Source organism: Dryobates pubescens, chromosome 34 (genome assembly GCF_014839835.1).
Source record: "Dryobates pubescens isolate bDryPub1 chromosome 34, bDryPub1.pri, whole genome shotgun sequence".
Classification (NCBI taxonomy): domain Eukaryota; kingdom Metazoa; phylum Chordata; class Aves; order Piciformes; family Picidae; genus Dryobates; species Dryobates pubescens.
The window spans coordinates 1,715,830-1,739,513 of NC_071645.1; the positions used below are offsets into that span (position 1 = coordinate 1,715,830).

Here is a 23,684-nt window from a genome sequence, read left to right on the forward strand (position 1 = left end):
TCAGATGTAGAGAGAAAGCTTCACTGTCCTGCAGAAGTGGCCTTAGAGAAACTGTGGTGAATGCAAACATCAGTTTCTATGAAAATAGACTTTTACACAGGGCATGGATGATGGAGAAGCAAGCCACAGGGGTAGAACAGGAAAGGAACTTTGAAGAATCATAGAATTGTTAGGGGTGGAAGGGACCTCAAGGATCAGACAGTTCCAACCCCCCCTGCCACAGGCTCAGGTTGCTCAGAGCCACATCCACCCTGGCCTTAAAGACCTCCAGGGATGAGGCTTCCACCACCTCCCTGGGCAACCTGTTCTGTCAAGAGAGAAATAATCAGATCCAAACCAGTGAAAAATGCAAGTCCTGGATATATTCAGAGCACAGCCCCAGAGGAGCTCAGCTGAATTCAGTGTCAGCATGTGATGGAAAAGCAACATCTTTGGTCACAAAACTACCTGGCCAACAGCTTTTCCACTTGATATTCCTAGCATTCCTTACCTCCTCCAGACTCCTTCCTGTGGCCATGCTTAGCTAACTGAGCTGATCCAAGATGAGGAACAGACTGTCCCTTGTATCAACGAACCACTTGTTCTCTTCATGGCAAATCTGGGGAGCTATGGGCCCAGCTGGGCTGAAGATTTATCCATCAAGCAGCTCTGACCACATCAACAGCCTCCTGCATCTTCAGTGCTCCAAACCCAAGCTGCTCATCTCTGAGGAGCAGAGAGTGATAGGGAAATGGCAACTACAGACCTGGAACACTGCCTTGGTTTCTCTCCATGAAATTCTAGCCTGGGCACATGGCTCTGGCTGAAATAAAGCTGATGAATAAAACCTGCAGAAACAAACACTTGAGGGTGGCAAACTGCAATTCCAATACAACTGACTTCAGTTTCACCAGCCCCCTGCTCTCTTTACCAACCCCCAGCAGAGATCATGTCACAGAGGGAACTCTTTCCAGAGAGGAAGAAAGGAAATCTGTGCTGCTTTTACAGGAGAGCTATTTCCCCTCTGCAGCTCATTGATGAGCTCTCCTACTGCTGTCTGTAAGGAGAAAGTCACCACAACAGATTGTCCAGAACAGGAGGCACCTTGTGTGGTGCCAGTGTGGCACAGAGCCACAGCAAGAGCCTTGAGCTGTTTTCTGGGCAGTGAGAACATAAAACAGTGGTGAGGCTGCCTACTGAAGCTGGTAAAAATGTAAGTGTGTCCCCCCCCAAAGAAAGAAGCAGTTGGATTTCCATAGCAAAAATAAAGTTGGGAGCCCAGAGTTGAGGGGGGGATGATAAAAACCACCTCAGCATCCACTGGGAGAGGAGGAAAGCACAGTATAGTGCGTGCAGAACTATACAGAAAGCACTTGCACTGAAGTAGAAAAATATCCACAGTCTTCAGACAAATGTCAATACAAAAGAATTCCAAGAGCAGGAAGGGTGCTTACAAAAGGACAGGTTAATAGAAAACAGGAAAGCCAGGCTCCCCCTCTCCCAGGATCATGCACAGCGCAGGCAGGATGGCCACAGCTGGGCCACGTGGAGCTGAGCTGAGCAGAGCCCTGACCTGCCAGCTTGACCTCCCTGAGTCAGCTGTGTCAGCCAGCACTCTGGGGGCACAGCTGAGTGACAGCAGGAGAGCAGAGGCAGGTAAAGCAGAAACAAACCAAGCCACCCACGAAACCAAACAGAGAAAGCCACCCTCAGGCGTTCCAGGGCCTGTTCTTGCCCAAGCAGTCCTTTATTTCCTGACCCTCCAGGCACCCCAGGAGCACACCTGCCAGGGGACTGCTGGTGTACCCACTGAGGGTGGTCCTGCTGGTGTTCAGAAGTGTTGGGTGGCCCTGGCAATGAGTTGCCAACAGCACAGTGATGCCTGTGCAGAGGAGGTGGCAAACTGTCTAGCTGCTGGAAGGAGAGGGCAGGAGTGCAGGGGAAGAGGCTCAACAAGGAGAGGGGTTAAGTACCTCAGGGAAACAGCCAACTGCAGCTGCCTGTAAAGGAAATCCTTCAGCAAATAAGCAAGCACCAAGAGCCCACAGCCCCCATGGCAGCAAAGCAAAACCAGAGGTGCTTGGAAGCCAGCACAACTTTGGGGACCCACTGGGAAGAGCAGGCCTGGGAAATGGAAGCCTGAGTTTGGAGCAAAGGGAGCTTTGCTGAGCTGCTGATCCTCGCTTTAGACCATGCACTGAACCCCCAGGAGAGAGTCATCCCTCCCCAGGGCAGCCTGGGATGTCCAAGAAGATTCACTCTGCTCCTGCAGCACGTGTGAGTCCAAGCACCAAAGCTGGCCAAACCTTCAGCCTTGGGGCTGCTTCTGACTCCGAGTCAAAGCTTCAGTTCTGTGCCACCAGGGCAAACTTGTGCCACACCAGGCACATGAAACCAGCTCACAGCCTGCTCCACACACTGCAGGGATGGAGAAGCAAGGGGGAAGGGAGCAATGCATCGTTAAGGCCTTCAGAGTTTAGCTGCTGGGACACAGCAAGGAGCTTCTTGCCCTCTCATTCCAGCCTCAAAACGCTGCCTGCATTTGAGCATGGCCAGCCTCCAGCCAGGCATCCATGCACACCACATGCATTGTCCTTTGTTTGCAGAGAAGCCCTCTTGGAGGCTTTCCTTTTTTGGCAGCTTGACTTGGCCTCCTCCCAGCACAGATGCTTTCTGGGGCATTCTTTGAACTCAGCACCCAGTCACAGGTTTCCATAGTGACAAGAGCGAGCAGCTGGATCAATTCTCCCCGTGGTCTTCTTCCACCCAGGCCACGATTTTCCCTTCCCAACCAGGAATGATGTCATCATCATGGAACACCTACACACACACACACACAAAGAGACAACCCACCCAGAAGTCAGTCCAATCATGGCTGGGATTTGGACACCACTCTTCCTGCAGTGTGAGTGGCACGAGGGACAGGCATCAAGTCAGAGACACTGCAGCAGGCTGCCCAGGGAGGTGATGGAAGCCTCAGCCCTGCAGGTTTTTAAAGCCAGGCTGGATGTGGCTGTGAGCAACCTGCTGCAGTGTGAGGTGTCCCTGCCCATGGCAGGGGGTTGGAACTGGCTGAGCCTTGAGGTCCCTTCCAGCCCTGACAGTTCTGTCACTCCCTACACGGCCCAGAGCTGTGCACCTCCTCCACCACTCACATGTCTGAGTAAACTGTTCAGCTTTGAAGCAAGACATAGATGAGGCTCCTCCTTTAAGCAGGAATTGCCCAGATCATTACTGCCATGGCTGTGACAGCAAAGGTGAAATAAAAGAGAGGACAGATGTCTTTTCTGAGCCAGAGTGCAATCCCCAGCTGCATCTGCAGCAAGGCTTCCTAGTCACTTAGCTCCTGCTTCACAAATGAAGGCATCCCAACCACCCCTGATGAATCCAAGCCACACCAAGACTCAGCTGAGCTTAAACAGGGCTCTAATGCAGTGCCCAGAGTAAAAGAAAAGACGCCACAAACATGCTCAGCTCTGGAAAACCTTCAAAAGGAAGCAGGAGAGCTCTTTGGTTTTCTGCTTGAACAAACCATGCTTGCCTACAGTGTCTCTCATTGCAACAGGTTTTGCAAAGCTACTTGAAGGGCTAGAAGCAGTCTGGGGGGTTGCCCAGTGCCCCCCTGAGCAGTGCTGTTCCACAGACTCTCTTTGCCAGCAGCCAGCTCTTCGCCCCAGGGGCTCTGCAGCTCCCAGGCCAGCACAGCCGCGCCATCGCTCTGGCTGGGGGTGAAGACATCACATCGAAGCACCTTGCAGGAGGGACTTAATCTACCCACTGTGTCTGGGGGGGCAAGTTTCATGAGTTTAGAAGGGAGGTGACCATGGGCCCCAGCTGGAGCCAAAGCAGCTGACAGCTAAACTGCAGAGTTACCTCCTCTTTGACTGTGCCAAACTCTGGATCCAGGGCTTTGAAGTGGTACCGGTGCGTTCCTTCACGATCGATAGCTGCCTTAAAATCCTTCAGGGTCACTTCCCCTAGCCTGCAAGAATCACAGTGTTAGGGGTTGGAAGGGACCTCTGGAGATCATCCACTCCAACCCCCTTGCCAGAGCACCATCACCCAGGGCAGGTCATAGAATCTTAGAATCATAGAATCAACCAGGCTGGAAAAGACCTCAGAGCTCATCAAGTCCAACCTGTTACCTAACACCCAGCACCTCCTGACAACCCAACCATGGCTCCAAGTGCCACAGCCAAGCCTTTTTTTAACACTTCCAGGGATGGTGATGACTCCACCACCTCCCTGGGCAGCACATCCCAATGGCCAGTCTCTCTTGCTGGGAAGAACTTTCTTCTCACCTGCAGCCTAAACCTCCCCTGGCACAGCTTGAGACTGTGTCCTCTTGTTCTGGTGCTGGGTGCCTGGGAGAAGAGACCAACCCCCACCTGGCTACAACCTCCCTTCAGGGAGTTGCAGAGAGCAAGAAGGTCTCCCCTGAGCCTCCTCTTCTGCAGGCTAAGCAACCCCAGCTCCCTCAGCCTCTCCTCCCAGGGCTGTGCTCCAGACCTCTCCCCAGCCTCAAGGTCACACAGAACACATCCAGACAGGTTTGGGAAGTCTGCAGAGGAGGAGATTCCACAACCTCTCTGGGCAGCCTGCTCCAGGGCTCTGTCACCTTCACAGGGAGAAAGATTTTCCTCATGGAACCTCCTCTGCTCCAGCAAGAGAGGAGTCTGGCACGATCCCATGCTGTACCAGGAGCAGATTTAGCTCAAGCATTACTACATGGCATGCAGAGCCACAGCACAAGTCTAGCTAGGCATGTGGCACCCTGTGCCCTCCAGAAACACCCCTGTCCAGTTCAAGGTCCTCTTCAGAGGAAGCATTGCCTCTGATTTACCACCTCAGAACAGCCTTCTGTCACATTCCCTTTGGCACAGACAACCACAGCTGCTTTGACACAAGCAGCCTGCACTGCATGCCATAACACAACTGCTTGGCTGCTTTCCCTTGGAAGTTAGTGACAAAGATTCATCTCTTAGGGCTCTAAACCAAATCCACCAGCCAGAGAGCTGCTTCCAGGCCAGGCTGGATGAGGACTTGAGCCATCTGGTCTGCTGGAGGGTGTCCCTGCCCTTGCCAAGGGAGCTGGAATTAGGTGATCTCCCTTCCAGCCCAAACCATTCCACAGATCTGTGGCATGGGTATCCAAAGCCCAAGCTACCCCCACAGAGAGTTGTGGCCCCAGCAAGAAGAGATCAGATTGATGCCTTAGGGGAAAGGAGCAGCTCCCAAAGCCTCACCTCTTTGGTATGTTGACCATGAAAGGGGTGAGGGAGCGGTCAGTGAAGTACAACACTTTGGTGCAGGCACTGGTGCTCATCACAGGGGTGCTGTGAGAATGAGGCAGCTCTGCAGAGGAAAGAGCAGCAGCAGCATCAGGGAGCAGCCTGTCCCCAGCCACAAGAGACACAAGGGGAGGGCTCAGCCAGTTTGCTGTCACAGCAGAGAACCTGGCTCATGGGAAGAGAGTCTTAGCAGGGCAGCTAATCATCCTTGTTGCAAAGGGCCAGGGAGGCGGCTGAGGCCCCATCCCTGCAGATATTCAAGGTCAGGCTTGGCAGAGCTCTGAGGAGGATGTCCCTGCTGACTGCAGGGGTGGGGGTGGACTGGGTGACCTTTGGAGGGTCCCTTCCAACCCAAACCATTCTATGATTCCTGTGCTTACTGGAAACATTTGCATGTTCAGGCAGGGTCACCACAGCAAGGTCACCACAGCAAGGTCACCATCCATCATTTCCCCCCACCTAGAGTCTCCACAATCCCAGAGACTTTCTAAGTGACACTTACAGCCAGCATGGGCAAAAAACCCAACCCCAGCACCACAACCTGCTCGATGAAAGCACTGAGCTCCTGCAGGTGGAGCCAGGGGACGTGGTGCTAGAAAGGGCTGTGCTGTTGGGTGTGTATAGAAGGAGCTAGACACAGAGAGGAGCAGGGGAAGAGGCAACTGCACAGCTCTGTGCCCACTAGATGGTGCAGAGCAGCAGGCAAGCTGCACACATCTCATTTCCCACTCGCCTCGGGGTGGGGGGAACTGTTTGTCATGGTTATTTATAGTGCAGCATGACTGAAGTGACCCAGACAGACTCCCACTGTGATGCTGCTTTACAAACAAGCAGCCAGAGATGGGCTCTGCAGCCTCTCCTTTGCCCTGCAGCCTGATCTGCACAGCAAAGGACTGAAGAGAGGGAAGAAGAAGGTGGAGGTGGCAGACTCCCAAGGCCCCGCCGGCCTGGGGCCAGGAGCCTCGAGCAATGGATTTGGCAGTGGGAAGAGCAGAAGCTGAAAGGCACTCACTGGATTTAGGAGGCCAGGACTCTCTGCACTCGTTTGCTGCTCTGCTTGCTGGTGACTTCCCCCGGATCTAGGGTGCAAAGCCAAAAGAGGGAGAACAAAGCTGTCACTTCCCAGCTGCAGCTCTCCCTGCCGCTGGGCCCTGGGCTGTGTGAGGGGCAGAGGTTCAAAAGCCAAGCGCCTCAGGAAGCCTTTACCCTTCTCTCCTGCCTCTTCTGCGTCTCCACGTGGTAGAGGCGCTCCATCAGGCTGGAGATGCCCTGCTCCAGGCTGTCGATGGTGTGGTGCTGGGGGTCGTGGCCGCTGAAGCTGTTCCTGAGGCTGCGAAGGGCGTCGCGAACCAGCTGCAAGTCGTTGGTCTGCCCAAAACACCACCAGTCAGGCAGAGCAGCCCCAGGCTGCTTCCTTCCCACCTGAAAACACAGCTCTCACAAAGGGCAACTCTCTTCCAGCAACATTAAGAGAGCTTCCAGGACACCTGGAGCCTTTCACCCGCCAGCTGGCTGGGGAAAGCATCCCCTCGGTGCACTCACCCCTCGGTGGGCTGGGGGAGCAGCTCCTTTCCCTGCTGTCTGGAGGAAGCCATTGCTGTGAGCACTGTGGGTGCTGTAGGCAATCACCTGTTGTGAGGGGGAGATGTCTGAGCCAGTGGGAATCTCCCCAGAGATCCTCATTTGTGGGCATGAAAACTTTCCACACCCCTGCTCTAAATCCCTTCCTCTGCCAGGTGAATACACACAGAGGGTGCAGGCAGTGCTGTGGGGCAGGGTGCAGGCACGATGCCTTGCATGCCAGGTGGAGGCAGAGACAGGAAGGGGCTTGCTGCTACATCACAGAGGGCTCTGCAAGCTCTCTTGAGTACAATCAGTGTTCAGGTGGCACTGTGCAGGAAGAGATATCAAGGCAGGCACTCTGTCCACCAAGACAGGTCCGTGTGCTCACTATCAGGGGAAGAGGAAAAGGAGGAGGTAAGAAGCTAAGCCCTGATCTAACCACAGTTTTCAGTGTCAGAGCCAAAGCTAGAAGCCAGCAGTCTCTGGCTTCTGCTCACTCCTGTGCTCCCCTTTTGCTCTTTCATCCCTCAGGATTCTGACACAAGAGGCTAAGCCAGAAAGCTCCCTGCTGAGAGCTCTGCTAAGCTGGATGCTTCGTGGAGCCTGGCTGCCTTAGTTCAGGCACTGACAAAGAGGCCCCTCTGGAACAAATTGGGGTGGTTTCTGGAGACAGTAAGCTAGAGGGTGCTGCACAGAGACATCACTCAGCACTCTGGTGCCATACCTCTTCAGCTTCTTTCTTCATGCAGTGAGCTAAGAGGGCCTCTCTGTGCTCCAGCTCCCGCTCCAAGTCCACCTGGGAGAGGAATGGAAGAGTCAGCACAAACTAAGCCACCCAGGGACTTCCCAGTCCCACTGGTGCCAGCTCACAGGGCAGCCCACCTGCTCCATACCTGCTGGTAGCTGGCCTCAGAAAGCTGCCTGAACATTTCATCCAGCTTGGTCTGGTGCTGCTGTAGGTGCCGATCCTTCTGGCAGAGCTCTTTCTGCGACACAGGAAGCAAGAGGATGAACAGGGCAGTGAGGAAGGCTCCCAGTCACCTGGTCATGGCCAGGACACTTGTGTCATCTCCCAGGACCAGGCTCCTCTACCAACTGACTCACACAAGGTGTGTACTGATCTGGATGTTAGATATGAGGGACAAAGCTTGTTGTTTCTCACAGGCCACTCAGGTGCTTGCTGCCTGGAGCTCTCTTGCCCAGCAAAGATCCACTGCTGAGGCCAGACAACTGTCCCAGAGGCAAGAGATTCCTGAGGGATCAGCAGGAGATCCAACCCAACCAAGACAGGCTTCTGCACAAATGTTGGCTACTCAGCAAGCCAGCACAGAGAACAACCCCACTGCAATACAAGATCTGCTATCAGAAGCTGTGGTCAGAGCACACAGAACATCTGATCCCCTCCATCCTCCACAGCTACTGCAACTCCTTCACCACCCCCAGTGCCATTGCCAGAGGTGACTGCAGGCCGGGGAGGCAGCAGTCACATTCACAAACTGAAAGACCACCAGATGCTGCCCCCAAAGCTTCCAGTGAAGAGAGGCTCCATTACTTTGTATTCTGCCAGCAGCCTGTTTCTCTCTTCAACTTTCCTCTGAAGGTCAACCTGCAGAAACAACAGAGGTGTGGGGTTGGTATTCCTGGAGAGTCAGGGATAACCTCTTTGCCTCTTGTGCTAAAGGATGACCTGAGATCAAATACCAGCAGAGTTTAAGGGAGCTGGTGTCCCAGGATGGCAACACTCTGCACAGGACAGTTTCTTCCCTGACCTCCTCTCCCCAGAGAGACTGCACACATGGCAGCTCCACCTGTCAGGGTGCCACTTGCTAACCTAGGAGCACCATGGGGAAGGAAGGAAGGATGGATGCAGCTGTACTGACAACATTATGGGCAGCCCTTCCCTCTCAGTTGAAGGTCTAGAAGGACAGGAAATGGGAGTGAAGAACAGGAAACTCCAGTGAGTCCCACAGCTGGCTGGAAGCCTCTGTGCAGTGTTTACTATGCAGAGACCTTTGACTGGCAGTTCATTATCCCACGACCCCAGGAACTGTGCTGCAACCACCACAGCTGCACCCAGTGGCTGCTGGAGCCCTCAGGGCTACCTTCAGACATGATCTAAACCTCCACAGCAGCACAGTGACTCACATTCTGGTTTTGCAATTCCTCCTTGTCCATGTTTGCTCTCAGCAGCTCCTGCTTCAGCTGAAGAACTGAGGCATCCTGCTGAACCAGCCTCTGCTGCAGAGCATCCTAGGAAAAGATGTTGTCTGCATGAAGGTGCCAGGCAGGCAGAGACCCTTCCTTGGGAAGGGAGTGACCTAGACCAGTGCTTGCTGCCAAGGGCCCAAGAGAGAGGAGGTAAGGGGCTCTCAGCCCTTCTGCCTCTCCCTTAGCCAGCAGTGACTCCCTTGCCAACACTCCAGGGAGATTTCTGTGCTCTGCCTGAGCCTCCTGCTCCAGAAGGGCTCTGACACTTTGCTCTTATGGGAGAAAACAGCACTGACTTTGGAGGGGCTGTTCAGTGGCTTACAGCTATTGTCTGCAGCCATGCATCTGCAGCACCCAGAGGGCAAAAGGAGGCCAATGTCAGCCAAGGACACAGGCAAACCAAAGCTGTCAGTGTGACCTAGTTGTGCACTGAAATCCTCTCTGGAGAGGCCAAAGTCAGGACTAATTCTTCACCTTTCACTCAGCGTTAGCCAGAAGCTGAGGCTCTACCTTGGACAGCTACTGCTGGCTGCTCCCTGCACAGCAGCCTGCCAGGCAGCTCTGCAAGCACCTCTGCACAGGAGCTGATGATCAGTGTGGAGAGAAAGTGAGCAAGGAGCCAAAGCTGTGAAAAATGCTGCAGCTGAAGAGGACAAAGGATTCCTCCATGCTCTTCCTCCTCTGCTCTCCAGAATGAGTTCACTAGGCCAATCCTACTGTGCCTACCCAAGACAGGGTGTAGGGGGGCATGAGGTGAGGCTGTGAGAACCAAGAGGGCCTCCTGTGCCTCATGTATTTAGGGGAAACAGACAAAAGGGGGAGCATTTGACCACCATTCTACAGAAGCCAGCAGGCCTAACTCCTTGTGCCTGCCTGAGCTGCAGCCTCCTGGAGTCAGAAACTGACCACAGCATCCCCTAACTTCAAGTCCCCTAACACAACCACAACCACAACCTGAGCTTCCTCAGAGGTGTATGGCTGGAGGGCCCTACTGATGGGCTGCACCAGGGCTGGTGCAGGGCCCCTTTCCTTACCTTGATCCCCTGCAGGTTTCGAGCTTCCTGCTTGCATTTCAGCAGCTCCTTCTGCAAAGGCAACACAACTGGATGAAAGGCCATCCTGCCACCCCTTCAAAGCCAGTGCTCACTGGCCCCAGAGAGGCTGCTTCAGGAGCAGGCACCTCCCACCTTAGCCCAGAGGTCCAAGAGCCATTTTCATGAGCTAAGCAGGACCAAACAGTTGAGCAGCCCCCTTAAGCCTCTGCTAGGAAGAGCTTGCTGAGCCCCCCACATCTACCCTTCAGGGCAACCATCACATGCTTCAGGTGCTGCCCAGGTGTGTGTCCAAAGAGAAGGATTAAAAAGCAAATAAAAATCAATCAGTTAGGGCAGAGTCTGCAAAGGTCTCCTGACACAAAACCTCTCTTTCCCCTTCTGACCTTCAGGTCTTGGTTTTCTTCCACGCTCTGGTCCAGACGACTTCGGATGATGACCTGCAGGCAGAGCAGCAGGGTTAGTGCTGGGGCAGGCAGAGGGCAGCTGGGGCAGAGGAACTGGGGGGGTCCAGCAATGTGCTCACCAGCTGCTCTTCAGGGCAGGCTCCACGCTCACAAAGCTCAAAGGATCCCTCCTGCTCATCCTCAGGTAAAGATCCATTGAGCAACAAAGCCTGGGAAGGGGAAGGGGGTGGAAAAAGGGAAGCTCTTTAGGGGGTGCAGAGGAAAACAGGGTGGCTGCATCTCTGCCTTGCAGTCATTCAACAGGCTCTTCACAGTTACATTTTCCCTCTCTGCTGACTTATTCCCCTCAACAAGGAGCATAATTTTTCAGCAGTGAACAAGGATTCTCCTCTCCCAGAGGTTTCCCTCTCCTCCCCCAGCAAGGACACCTGAGATTTCCAGGGACTGAAGGCTGTCTCAGGGCAGCCTTCACTACAACAGCAGATCTGAAGGTCCAAAGCAGAGACTGAATCAGGTTTCCAGTTTAAGGCTTCTCTTCTGGAATGGGACTGAAAGAAGACATTCTCCTAGCAGTTAGGAAGAAATTCTTCCCAGCAAGAGAGATTGGCCATGGGGATGTGCTGCCCAGGGAGGTGGTGGAGTCCCCATCCCTGGAAGTGTTTAAGAAGGGCCTGGATGAGACACTTGGTGCCATGGTTTAGTTGAGCAGATGGTGCTGGGTGAGAGGTTGGACTTGATGATCTCAAAAGGTCTTTTCCAACCTGGTTAATTCTGTATTCTAACCACACAACCACAACAGACTTTAGAAACAGGATGCTCAGGGCAGCCTGATTCTGTTCTACTCCAGACGAGATGGGAGACACGTTCAGAGCTGTTGTCCAAGTGAAGAATGAGTCTCCCTCCACACAGACAGGGAAAATCTTCCACCATGCCCTGGGCTGGAGAGAGGCTACTAGAAGCATCTCCAGGGTAGCCCAGATGACTGCAGGAAGATGGCAGAATTGCCCCCAGTAGACTGAATCCAGCCTCCAGGAAGGAAAAGCTTGCCCTGTAGGAAATGTGAGTAGCAGGACCAGGCCAGATCTCCATCCTACCATTTTTCCTCCAGCTGCTGGTTCTCACATTGACCTTTCTGGTCCTGACTTGGAGGACTCAGGGCACTTGCTCTGTGCCAGGCTGTTGCATACAACTGGGCACATTTGGAAGGAGTCATGCCTCCTTCTTCCTGCCAGTTCATTTCTATTTGAACTCCATGGCTGAACAAAAAACAACCCAGAACATCCCAGTCCATCCCCAGAAGACTTCAAGGCTGAGAGGTCAGGTTCTGCCTGTTGACAGCAGCTTCCACCTAGGGGCTGCAACTGCTGCCAAACAGCAATCTGTGTCCAATTCCTGCTAAAGCTCTTTGGGAGACTTTCCTGAGGGCATTTCAAAGCCTTCCCAGCAGGACACTCCATCAGGCATCACACAGGGAGGTAACAAGCCCCACGGGTTCAGCACCTGATGGGGCTATCAGCTCCTTGACGTTTCAATCAAGCTCTGGAGGCTCTGAAGTGCTGAGCAAAAGTGGGGGGAAATCAATCAATCAAGTCCAATTTCTTGGCTAGCAACATCAGCTGCCTCTTGCTGCTCCCAGGGCAGTGCCAGCTGCTCCACCTCACTCCTGAGGCAGAGGCTGTGCCAGGGGGCACATAATGCAGCCCCATTTTACCAGGGAACCAAGCCTCTCTTTGGGGTTTTGCCTTCCCCCCACACCTCCCTCTGAGCCTTTTGTTTCCTGCCCATTGTCCACAGGGAAAGTGCCTGCCCGCCCACACTCCTCTCCCCTCCCCTCCTGCCCATGCTTCCCACACAATCTCTGCTTTGTTTACTGCCACATAAATATTTACAATTCAAAGGCAGCATGGTTCCCAGCACAAACAGAAAGGAGGATTCCCCAGACAGGTCAGGTTCTTTACCATATGGATCAGGGGCTGGGCTCCCCATGCAAAGTCAAACACGCTGGGCTGAGGGTCATCAGGTCAAGGAGGGACTGGGACAGGGCAGCAGGGGGGGAAAAAAAAGCCCCCTCAAAGAAAAAGCTGTGCAGAGAATGTGGCAAACATTGCAGCTCAGCCTGGTTCACTGCAAGATTGATGCAGGCCTGTGGTGACCCCTGATCAGCTCCAGGAATCCTGATGGATTTCCTGACAGTGCCTGCCTCTCTGCACTACTTCTGATCACAAATCACACAGAGCCTCTGCCACTCTCTCAGGCTGCCAAACAAAACCTGCAGGCTGCTGAGTGCCCTGGGGAAGAAGGGGAGTGCCAGGCCCAGCCTGTGGGACAAGGCTGCTGCACCTTTGTCATGCAGGTGCTTTGCACAGGGAGGTGTCCACGGGATCCAAAGGCCAGCCACGGTCACCTGGTGAACACACAGCCCTGTCAACAAGGTTGGAAAAGACCTCAGAGATCACCAGGTCCAATCTATGACCTGAATCATTACAACCTGGCTCCATGGGGGCTCATTGCTGGGGGGGAAAAAAGCCCAAACCCACCCATCATGAGATTTGTTGTTTCATTCTTCTATTAAGGAACTAAGGTGTTGGTGGGTTTAAATATATTAGTTCATGTCACTGATCTTCATAGCAAGGTCATTTTACTCTCTCTCTGCACCCTTCTCCCTCCCTCCCTAAAGAACAGGAGCCTCAAATCATAAATTGACAGAATAGTTTGGGCTGCAAGAGGCCTTCAAGGTCATCCTGTCTGGCAGCTACAGCTAGTGGGGAAGAAATGCCTGTGGGAAGGCAATGCTGGCTGAGAAGAAAACCTATTACCTGCAAACCTGAAATCATCTTCTTTGCTTCCTCCATCTCCTTCTCCAAATGGTCCTGCTGTTCCAGAAGCTGCTCCTCCCATGAGTTCTCCAAGTAGGAGCCAGGGTTCCCTGCTTGCCACTGAGGCTGGAGATGAGATTCTGTCTCTTCTGGAAGAGGGAGCAGCTCAATGTGGTCATCCAGTTCCAACCCCCTGCCATGGGCAGGGACACCTCCCACCAGCCTCATCCAGCCTGGCCTTGAAGTCCTCCAGGGAGGGCACATCCACAGCCTCCCTGGGCAACCTGTTCAGTGTCTCCCCACCCTCACTGCAAAGAATTTCCTCCTAGTCTCCAGCCTCAATCTCCCCTCCTCCAGCTTCAATCCATTCCCTCTCATCCTGTCACCACAAGCCCTTGTCAAAAGTGTCCTTCCTGACTTCCACTCTCCCCAGTCACTGGAGAGCTGTTCAGCAAGTCTGATACAAACAAGTCCCACTGGAGGTGGGAGCTGTCAAGCACCACCTGTGAGGTACCTGTTTTGGTTTCTGCTTCGTCAGTGTGGATGATCACAAGCCTCTCCTTCTCCTCTGATGGGGCTACAGTGGATTCACTCTTTGCACTGTGGATAGGACTGGGTGATGTAAGACTGCAGAGGAAAGGAGGAAGAGTTACTTCAGTGCTGATCATCCTCCTCCTCATCTAGATAAAAGTGAACATGCAGGTGAGCTCCTTGACACTGAGCATTCACTGCCCACTGGAAAAGCCATCAATAAACCAAACTGGGCAAGTAACTTGCCCATCACTTCCCAGCAGTGCCATGGCAGGCTGAGGGGTTGCAGGGTGCCTTCATTTTCCTTAGCAGAATGCAAGCCTGAGACTGCCACCAGAGAAGTCACAAACACACAGAGCTAAGACCACTCTCTACTGAAGGTCTGCTCAGAAACAGTTTACTGTGAGCTTTATGTTCATCTTGCAGGCTGAACAAAGTCACCCTGGCTTGCTGCTTCCCTCTCCCAGCTTCATGGATTACATGGGCTTAGAAGGGACCCTTCAAAGGGCATCTTGTCCAACCCCCTCTGCAGTCAGCAGGGACACCTCCAACCAGGTCAGGCTGCACAGGGCCACATCAAGGCCTCAACCACATCCCTGGGCAGCCTGTTCCAGGATTTCACCACTCTCACTGTGCAGAACTTCCCCCTGATGTCCAACCTAAATCTCCCCTGCTCCAGTTTCAAACCATTGCCTCTCATCCTATCCCTCCAAGCCTCTAAACAGTCCCTCCCCAGCCTTCCTGTAGCTCCCCTTGAGCTACAGGAGGTCCCCTCAGAGCCTTCTCTTCTCCAGGCTGTGCAATTCTTTCATCCTGTCTTCACAGGAGAGCTGTCCCAGCCTTCTGATCATCCCTGTGGCCTCCTCTGGACCCACTCCAGCAGGTCCATGCCTTTCAGAAGCATCACTTCACTAACTTGGAATTCCAAGGGCAAAACACTTTTGAAAGTCAGATACCACTCCCTGATGTTCTTGCATCAAGGCTCCTTGAATGTACTCTCACATTTTCACTGGGGCCATCCCAGCTGACTCTGAGCTTCAAGCAACCTTTTCTTTTCCCTGAAATGCCTCCTAAATGTATCACAACAGACAACAACAAAAGGTGGCTGAAGCTCACTGACCTATTCAGTGTACCTCCAAAGCCACAGGAACTAATCCTTGCAAGGGTGAGCACCAGTGAAATTTTGTTCATTCCCCCCAACACAGAACCAAAGGACAGAGAGCAAAGCCAAAACTGTGTGGAAATCATGTAAGAGGGTTAGGAAAGAACCAAAACCCAACAGGAGGCTTTGACAGCTCAGCTGCAGCCTCCCAGCAGTGCTGCTGCATATCCCAGAGCACCCTCACAGCAGCAGGAAGGCCTTGCAGCAGAGGGAGGAATTCCTTGCTAGCAGCTCCTTTCTAGTCTACTCCCACAGCCAGTGCTGGCCTACTTCTCCTTTCTGTTCCAGACCTTCAAGCAGTCTGGTTTTAATGGTGCACATTAAATGGACTTCCCCCCTGTTAAACATTAAAGCAACTCACAGAGTGAGAGAATAACCAACCACCTGGGCTGCCTATCTGTCCTCTCCTGCTCAAACAGGGGGGGTGTGACTGTTAAAGGGGGTCCAAGCCACCAGGCTTTGCTCAAGGATGTACCTTCAGGAAGGCTAAGCTCCATTAGGAACCTCTGAAGGTCCTTTCCAGCCCAAGGCCATCTGTGAATCACAGCAGTCCCTGCTGAGGAGCATTTTGTGCCCACTTCTACCCAGCTCACTGGGGGTAAAATTCAAACAACTGGTTGGGAGCCCAGAGGGTACTGCTGGGGCTGCAAGTGTGCAATAAGAGTCAGAGGGAAGGATGAAACTTGCAAACACAACAGGAAGATCTAACAGGAAGATCTAGCATGCCCAGTGAGCCAGAAGGATTTTGCTTCCTTCTAGGAACAGATCTCAGCATTGCCCCTGCTGAGATGCCCTCAGCTGATGCTCTGAACCTGCCACTGCCACCCTCCTCAGCAAGCCACTGAGAAGTGCACTGCTGGTTCTCATCCATGCAAAAGATGAAGGAATGAGAGCTGTCCTAGGGAAAAAAATACATATATATATGATGGGTGGGTAAGAGCAGAGCAGTGGAAAGAAGAAGGAGCAGGATGAACAAAACCCAAGCAGATCTAGAGCCTGGAATCCACATTTCCCTCTTCCAAAGCCTGCACTGGATCCACAGCCCAAAGCAAGCACAAAGGCTTCAGGCTGGGGTTCAGTGGGCACTGCAGGTCCCCACAGCAGCTTCCCAGAGAATTGCTTTGGCTTTCCTGCACCCACAGCCCCCTTCCCCAGGCAGTTTCCCTCTTCTGCAAGGCCACTGGGGCCACACGGAATGAGTGCCAGCCTCTCACACCACACCAGCCAGTGAAAGAGGCACTGAAATGCACTCACAGGGCAGGCTCACCTCACCCACGAGGCCATCGAGTGAATGCTGGAAGCATTTCTATGCTTTCTGCATTAGTCAAAGCCATCAGGGTACGAAATGCCCACAGGTAATTTGCTCCTTCGAGTACACAACCGCTCAGGATCCACAGCACGCAGAGCGCTGGGAAATTCAGGCTATTTAACCCAGATTTATGATGCAAACTGCTCCGCTTTCTTCCTTCCACCCCTCGGCTCCTCAACCCCTGTCCTTCCTCCGCCGAGTCCCAGAGCTGCCGGCGCCTGCCCGAGTCAAGGCTGTGGCACCAGAGCCGCAGGGGGCAGTCCGAGCTCTCCTCCTTGCCACCAGCACCCCAGCCCTGCTGTTTGGAACGACAACGGCAACGATCGCTCACCATTTGACCTGCTTCCCTCCCATGATCCCACTTTAACCCTTCGCCTCACAGAATCCGTGTCCCGGGGAGCCTCAGGGCTCTGGCTCCGGACATGCCTTGGCCCTTCCCATCCTCCGAATTGGGTGCAGGAGACGCCGGCTGCTGTCAAACTACCGGAGAGATATTTGCGAGCCAGACCGCTCCACGTTAGCTGAAAGGCTCGCAGCAGAAACAAACAACAACAAATCCTCAGGGTCTCTGCAAGAAGCCTCCGGATGGCAGATCAGCAGCCCACAGAGAGGTATTTGATCCCAGAAGCAGGGGATGCTGCAGCCCGGGGTTGGTTTTTCGCTGCTCTTCCTCTCGGGTTATTTGTTTCTTGCTGCTGCATTTTGGTCAGCTGCACACCCAGTTGTTTTTCAGCACAAGGACTGCGAGCTGGATCGCCAGCGGCGTTTCTCATCCCATTCTGCCCTCTTTAGACTCCAAGCAGCTGCTGCAGATGCCGGCGAAGGGCCCAGAGAAGGTGCTCCTGCAGGCAGGAGCTTCCCTGCTCCTCCAGGCTCGGATGCGGCGTCGGCAGCCGGCACGCAGCACTTCCCAGCCCTGTGCACGGCTTCCTCTTCCTTGCTATCTCCAGCTCCCTCTCCCTCCTGCTGTCACACAGCCTGTGCAAGGCAGAGCCTTTTCTCTCAGATGCCTGCCTCAGAGTGGGGGAGGGAAAGCTCGGCAAGGGGAGGGGAAAGAGAGATGGATGGGTGAGGGGCTCAGCGGCCTGGGAATCCATCTGATTTTGGCAATTCCTCCATTAATCATTTTCGATTGCCTTTGCTTACTGGAGCTTTTGTCTCTGGGAATTCTGCTGTTCAGGCTGTGAGCTTCCTGACTGAAGAGCTAATGCAGACATGAGCTGAGGCTAGGCAGAGGATGCTGCCCTGGGACAGGCACCACAGCAGCACAATTAGATGGAGAAAGTGGCTGCAGTTAATAACCACATCTCCCACTAATGAACCAGCAGTGGCTTGTTTCTCCCAGCCTGTGATCATAACTGAGCTGCCACATTTCTCTCTGGCAGGAAATCAGAGCCAAGCATCTTGTTTTCACCGTGAAGCCTGGTGTCAGAGATGCACAGAATGGGTTGGGTTGGAAGGGACCTTAAAGAGCATCCAGTTCCAACCCCCCAGCCATGGGCAGGGACACCTCCCCCCAGCCCAGGTTGCTCAAGGCCTCACCCAGCCTGGCCTTGAACCCCTCCAAGGAAAGGGGCATCCACAATCTCCCTGGGCCACCTGTTCCAGTGTCTCCCCACCCTCACTGGAAATTTCAGAGGAGGAGAAACTTCAGAGGCATCCCCCAGAGCTGGAGGTCAGGCTGCTCCCAGTCTCTTTGGGTTAGATCACTGACCCCTTCCATAAAGAGTCTCACCACATTCTGCCCCATCAGCAGTACCACCGGTAGGTGGTAAGAGGACTCAGGACATGAGGGAGGAGAAAGCCAAACACAAAGTGATGTGGGATGCACAAAAGAACTTCCCCCCCACCCCCCGTGATGAAAACGGCAACCCAGGGGAGAGGAGTACCCAAAACGCTCCAGCTGAAGAACGAGCAGAGGGAACAGCATGCTCCACTCTGCCCCGCCGAGCTCACAGCTCAAGAGTCAGCACCGGCGTCCCGGGACTTTAGCCATGCAACCCTGCTGTCGAGAGCAGGGTTTTTCCACCTCCCCTGGCCCAGCTTCCCCGCTCTCTGCTGACATCATGTGGAGGCAGAGGCCCCACGCTGGCTCCCTTGGAGCTCCCACACTTCCACATTTGCATGTCTGTACCTACAAACACCCCCTCACACCCAGCCACAGGAAACCTGGGTGATAAACACAACCCATTGTCCCTTCTTCACCTCTGCTGGACCAAGCATCTTTCATTCTCACGTTACATGGATGCCTCTCTGGGCTATGGAGCATCAAAAGCTGGCCTGAGAAATCCTGTGGAGACATCCTGCCTGCTGAGCAATTGTCAGCTGCAGTCTGTGGTAGGAAAATGAACCTCCTCATTCCTGCACAAATCAGGGGGTAGGAGGGGTTGAGGCATTCTCAGGGAGCAGCCCAAGCAGGACAAAGGGGCAACGAAGCAGAGCTGGGGCTTGCACTGGGAGCAGGAAACTGTGAACCAAGAGGAGCTGCAGCTATGCTCAGGCACCTCTGCCCTCTTAGATTAAATGAAGCAAAGCAGCATGTCCAGAGGGAGATTTAATATCTTCAGTTACAGATCTTTGTCTTCAAACTAGTTTCTTGCTCTCTGGGGAGAAGAGGATAGCTCCACAGTCCTTCACTGTGAAGCTACCCATGCTGGATCAGCTCTCCTCCACTCTGGTAGAGTTTTTCTCCCCAAGACCCTCTCTCTCCTGTAATCCATGCAAACAAAGCAACCCAGCCATGCATTTTCCCCTCTCCCTTCCACTGCTGAAGTGACTTGGGGCAAGAGTTTTCTCTTCTGCCCCAAAGCAAAGTGCAGTAAGAAGAGCTTGCAAGGCAGCAGGGTAACGTCCCACAGCTGGCACAGGCTGCTCAGGGCCACAGCTCCTATTGCAAGTGTATGATGTGCTGCCATCCTAACCAGGCTTGACTTCTGCAGCTTCCCTTCCCTTAGAAAGCCTCCACTTGTACCAGCTTGACCTTGCTTAACCTGTGCAGTCAAGGCTGCAGGCTGTTTATAGCACAGAGCAAACACTCCTCAAGATCCAAGCCCTGCTTCAGAGAGGGAAGTCACCTCCGAAGGAAACCAAACCACACTGCTTCACAGCAGCATCCAGGAGGTTTTCCAGTAGAACAATTAAATGCTGCACTTCCTCAGCTTCAGTCTAGTCTGAGGGGTGGAAGGCTACACTAGAGAACTAAATCTAGAGACAGTTAAAGGTGACAGGTAAGGGCATGATGGCAGTGAAGACGCAGCTGCAGATACTCCCCCAGCACCATGCATCTGGACTAGAGACTGATGTGTTCCTGCAACTGCTGTTCAAATCCACGTGCCTCCTCACCTCCATCTCTCTGCAGGGCATGGAGTCTGTTGGTTTGTGATCCTTTCCTCCACATCTTTTTCCATTAGCTCTGAGATGTTCACCCCTTGCACTGCAACTACTCTGCCCCTTCCTTTCCGTGAAGCAGGCCACAGACCCCATTTCAGCAGCCCTCGTGTCAGCAGCCCTCATGAGGCTCCACCTGTACATTCGGGTTCCCAGCAAAATCTTGAGCTGTGTCTGCCCTGATCCTACTGCCCTGGTCTCTGAGGGACAGCCCAGAGCTTTAGAAAGTGGAAGTCTCTTACTTGTGCAATTGCATCATGAATGAGATCAGTTTTATCTGTGGGAGAAATGGCAGCAACCCACTGCTTCGCAGGGGACTACAGGCTGGGAAGGCTCTTTTCTGTCAGAGCTAACCAGATCACAGTGGTGAGGAAAGAACACTTTAGGGAATGTCAGACAGAGGACCATGAGGGGACAGATCCTGGCAATCAAGTTCCTCACCTGGAGGAGTGGGACTCCAGTGCCATGCCCTGCTGCCCTTCGTACTGCTGCACCAGTGCCCGGACACTCCAGTAGGGGTTTTCAATCTCCTCATCCAGGCTGCTGTTCCTGGAGACAATAATCATAGAGTAAGGGAAGCCTCACTTGAGAGAGGAACACAAGTTCTTCTTGTCTCCAAGCAGAGACTTAGGAAAGCCACTGGAGGGAAAGTGAGAAAGGAGGGCAGCTAGAAAACCACCAATCAAGAAAATTCTCCTATCAAGGGAGCTCCATCTCATCTTCTTGGTGTGAGGGAACACAGGTGGACCAGGCCCTCCTCTTTTAAACTCCTCTCTCATCCTGTGAGGAGAAAGCTGAGGCAGCCAGGCTGGGTCACTGCCCCCTTTGTCAGGCCACCCTGCTTTTAGGTTTCAGAGACAGCAGCAGCTTGTCTCTGCTTGTACAACCCGAGAGCAACCTTCCCCAGCAACTGCCAGCATAAAGAGAGATCTGCTTTCAAAGAGCTGGTGTCCACCTGGCCCACGCCCTGGCCAGCCAGGGGCAGCTCCTCACCTCTGCCTGTGCCGGAGCACGTCGCGGCCGGACTGCAGGACATCCTGACGCACGTCTGCCAGAGCAGCCGCTGCCCCCTGCGCCACTGCCGCTGCTGACCGAGGCCTGTGACCGGCAGCAGACGCTGCCAGGCTCTTCCCCACCGTGCCAGCAGGGCTGTGATGCATTCCTCTCCCCGAGCCCGGCTTGAAATGGGCAGCTAAGGCCAGGATCAGCCTCATGATAGATTTCAAGTTCCCATCCACGATATCTGCAAAATGGGAATGAAGGCAAAGGCACTGCCAGGAGCAGAGAGCCACCAGAGCTGCCAGCTGGCCAGCAAGTGTGGGGAGAGTGGAACCCCACCAGGAAACTGCATTCCAGCACTGATGCTTATCTCCTACTACACTGATGGCTACCTTTCAATGTCTGAAGGGGACCTGCAGGAGGGCTGGGGGGGGACAGTTTAGAAGGGCTTGGAGTGATAGGATGAGAGGCAATGGTTTGAAACTGGAGCAGGGCAGAGTTAGGTTGGACATCAGGAGGAAGCTCTGCGCTGTGAGGGTGGTGAGACACTGGAACAGGTTGCCCAGGGAGGTGGCTGAGGCCTTGATGTGTCCCTGTGCAGCCTGATCTAGCTGGAGGTGCCCCTGCTGCCTGCAGGGGGGATGGACAGGATGACCTTTGAGGCTCCCTTCCAACCTGATGCAGTGTTGAATCTGTGAAACACTGCTTGCTCTGTACTGTGTTCCCCTCCCAGCAGTCAGCTGAGGGATCAGGGCCTGCCTTCTACCCCACAGATCCACACACAGCCCCCAGCAAACCTTGTGGGGTCTGACTAAGCCCTGCCACGGACAGGATTGTGCACACCGAGTCTCGTTGCTGTTATTTGCCAGCCACGTGAAGCAGTATCACAGGCTGCCAGTGGACCACAAGGACTTTTTCCATGTCTCACTTCACAGCAGCAAGTTTGTGTGATTTCAGTGCAGGGCTCTGAGCCTGCATTTCCCCCACTGCACCACTCCTTGGCCATCTGAGCGGCAGGAGAAGAGGCGCCTTCGTTTCTGTGCGCGGCGCGGCTGCCGAAAGCAGTCAAAACCGACAGCTCAGCCCCAAACCTGTTACAAAACAACCCCCAAATCCCTCTCCCAAACCAAGACATTGTCTGTTTGACACGAAACAAAGCCAGGACCAGGCCTTCCATCAGCTGTGGGAGTGCCAGGGCACCTACCTTTTGCCGATGTCTGGTGCATGCGGATCTTTCTCGACGCCACGAACTGTAAGACCTTCTCCACATTCTCCCTCATCTCCTGCTGGCTGGTGGGGTTCACCTGAATACCATTCAGCTTCTCACCAGCTAAAGGTGTGGAAAAAAAAACACCCCACTTGATCAGAGAAGAGCTGGTGCTGTCCCAGGGAGTGCTGCAGGTGTAGGGCTCATGCATAGTTTCTTGTCCTGCCTGTGTCCAGGGCTAGGCTGGAGACCGCATTGGGTTTACAGGGCAGGGTAGGACTCGGGGGGCTACAGGGGGGGCTTCTATGAGAAGATGCTAGAAGCTTCCCTCAGCCAAGGCTGATCCAATCAGCAGTGTTGGTAGCATCTCTGTAAAAGCATATTAAGAAGGGGTAAAAACTTCTGCACAATGGCTGGCAGGAGAGGGGAGGGAGACTGTGAGAGAGAAAACTCTGCAGACATGGAGGTCAGTGAAGGAAAAGGGAGAGGAGGTGCCCCAGGCACTGGAGCAGAGATTCCCCTGCAGCCAGTGGTGAAGACCATGGTGAAGCAGGTTGTCCTCATGCAGCCCATGGAAGCCCACAGTGAAGGAGATATCCACCCTGCAACCTGTGAAGGACCCCATGCCAGAGCAGATGTGCCCCAGAGGGAGCTATGACCCTGTGGAGAGGCTGTGCTGGAGCAGGCTGCTGGCAGGACCTGTGGCTCTATGAGGAGGAGCTCATGCTAAAGCAGGTTTGCTGGCAGGACTGGGGACACACTGGAGCAGTCTGTTCTTGAGGACTCAAGCTGGAGCAGTTCTGCAGGCCTGCAGCCCATGGGAAGGATCCATGTTCAGGGAGGAGTGTCCTCACAATGGAGCAGGAGAAGAGGGTGGGGAGGAAGGAGCAGCAGAGACAACACATAACAAACTGCCCACAGTTCCCATTCTCCATCTCCCTGCACTCTGGAGGAGGTACAGAATTCCAGAGGGAAATGAAGTTGAGTCCAGGAGGAAGGGAGGATGTCTGCAAGCAGATCACTCTTCCAAAGCTGCCACACACCAACACCACTGCTCTCATAACTCCATCCCACCCATTCCTCTACAAGCTACTTTCCTCCACAACTCCACTCCAGCCTCATGGCAGTTACTGTGGTACCTGCTCTAGCTGTCTGCTACAACAGGGGGACTCAAACAGAACTGCATCTGTGAGCTGCTTTGCAATTGTCTGCTTTTAAGGGCACTCCTTCCTTCCCCTGCAAGCTCTGACACCATGATTAACATCTGCCAGCTCGCCTGACAGATGTCAGAGCCAAGGCCAGACCTACAGAAGACCTCAAATTGCAAGATGAAAGCAAAAAAACAGAGCCAGATGGCATCACTGACCTACAATCTCAATGAGCAAAGCAAGGGTGACTCCATCTCGGAGGTCTTGTCTCAGGTCCTGGACTGGCTTCACTGTTGGCTTCTTCTTCAGCTGGGAATTCACCCAGGCCACATATGCCTGGAGCTGTTGCTGGGAACAGAAAGCAGAACTTGCACAGGTCACTGCCATTTCAGGGGCAGGATGCACAGCACTCACTTTTCTCTCTCATTTTCACAGACCTCATTGCCTTTTGCCCCTGAAAAACCAATCCCAGTGCTCTCATCCCAAAGCCTGCTGAGCACTAACTGACATCAGGGCACACAGGGGTGCAGCTCACTCCAGGCCAGGACAGGAAGAGCAAGCAGGCTGGGGAGGGACTTTTGAGGGTGTCAGGGAGGGATAGGACTGGGGGAAGTTGAACAAAGCT

At 53.8% G+C, this 23,684-nt stretch overlaps 1 protein-coding gene across 1 annotated transcript in view; it reads right to left on the reverse strand.

Annotated features, from left to right (window-relative positions):
- Window positions 1-2,295: 2,295 nt before the first annotated feature.
- DIXDC1 (DIX domain containing 1) overlaps window positions 2,296-23,684 on the reverse strand; it is a 29,398-nt gene continuing 8,009 nt past the window's right edge. Inside the window, exons 2-20 of the mRNA XM_054176142.1 lie at window positions 23,278-23,407; window positions 21,909-22,034; window positions 20,699-20,948; window positions 20,147-20,254; window positions 13,831-13,943; window positions 13,317-13,465; window positions 10,620-10,709; window positions 10,480-10,533; window positions 10,076-10,126; window positions 8,979-9,083; window positions 8,386-8,439; window positions 7,727-7,819; window positions 7,558-7,629; window positions 6,813-6,899; window positions 6,477-6,692; window positions 6,283-6,349; window positions 5,226-5,334; window positions 3,853-3,961; window positions 2,296-2,799 (exon numbers count right to left, since the gene is read on the reverse strand). Of these exons, the coding sequence (XP_054032117.1) occupies window positions 2,719-2,799; window positions 3,853-3,961; window positions 5,226-5,334; window positions 6,283-6,349; window positions 6,477-6,692; window positions 6,813-6,899; window positions 7,558-7,629; window positions 7,727-7,819; window positions 8,386-8,439; window positions 8,979-9,083; window positions 10,076-10,126; window positions 10,480-10,533; window positions 10,620-10,709; window positions 13,317-13,465; window positions 13,831-13,943; window positions 20,147-20,254; window positions 20,699-20,948; window positions 21,909-22,034; window positions 23,278-23,407 (2,064 nt within the window). The 3' untranslated portion in view covers window positions 2,296-2,718. The remainder of the gene's footprint in view (window positions 2,800-3,852; window positions 3,962-5,225; window positions 5,335-6,282; window positions 6,350-6,476; window positions 6,693-6,812; window positions 6,900-7,557; window positions 7,630-7,726; window positions 7,820-8,385; window positions 8,440-8,978; window positions 9,084-10,075; window positions 10,127-10,479; window positions 10,534-10,619; window positions 10,710-13,316; window positions 13,466-13,830; window positions 13,944-20,146; window positions 20,255-20,698; window positions 20,949-21,908; window positions 22,035-23,277; window positions 23,408-23,684) is intronic.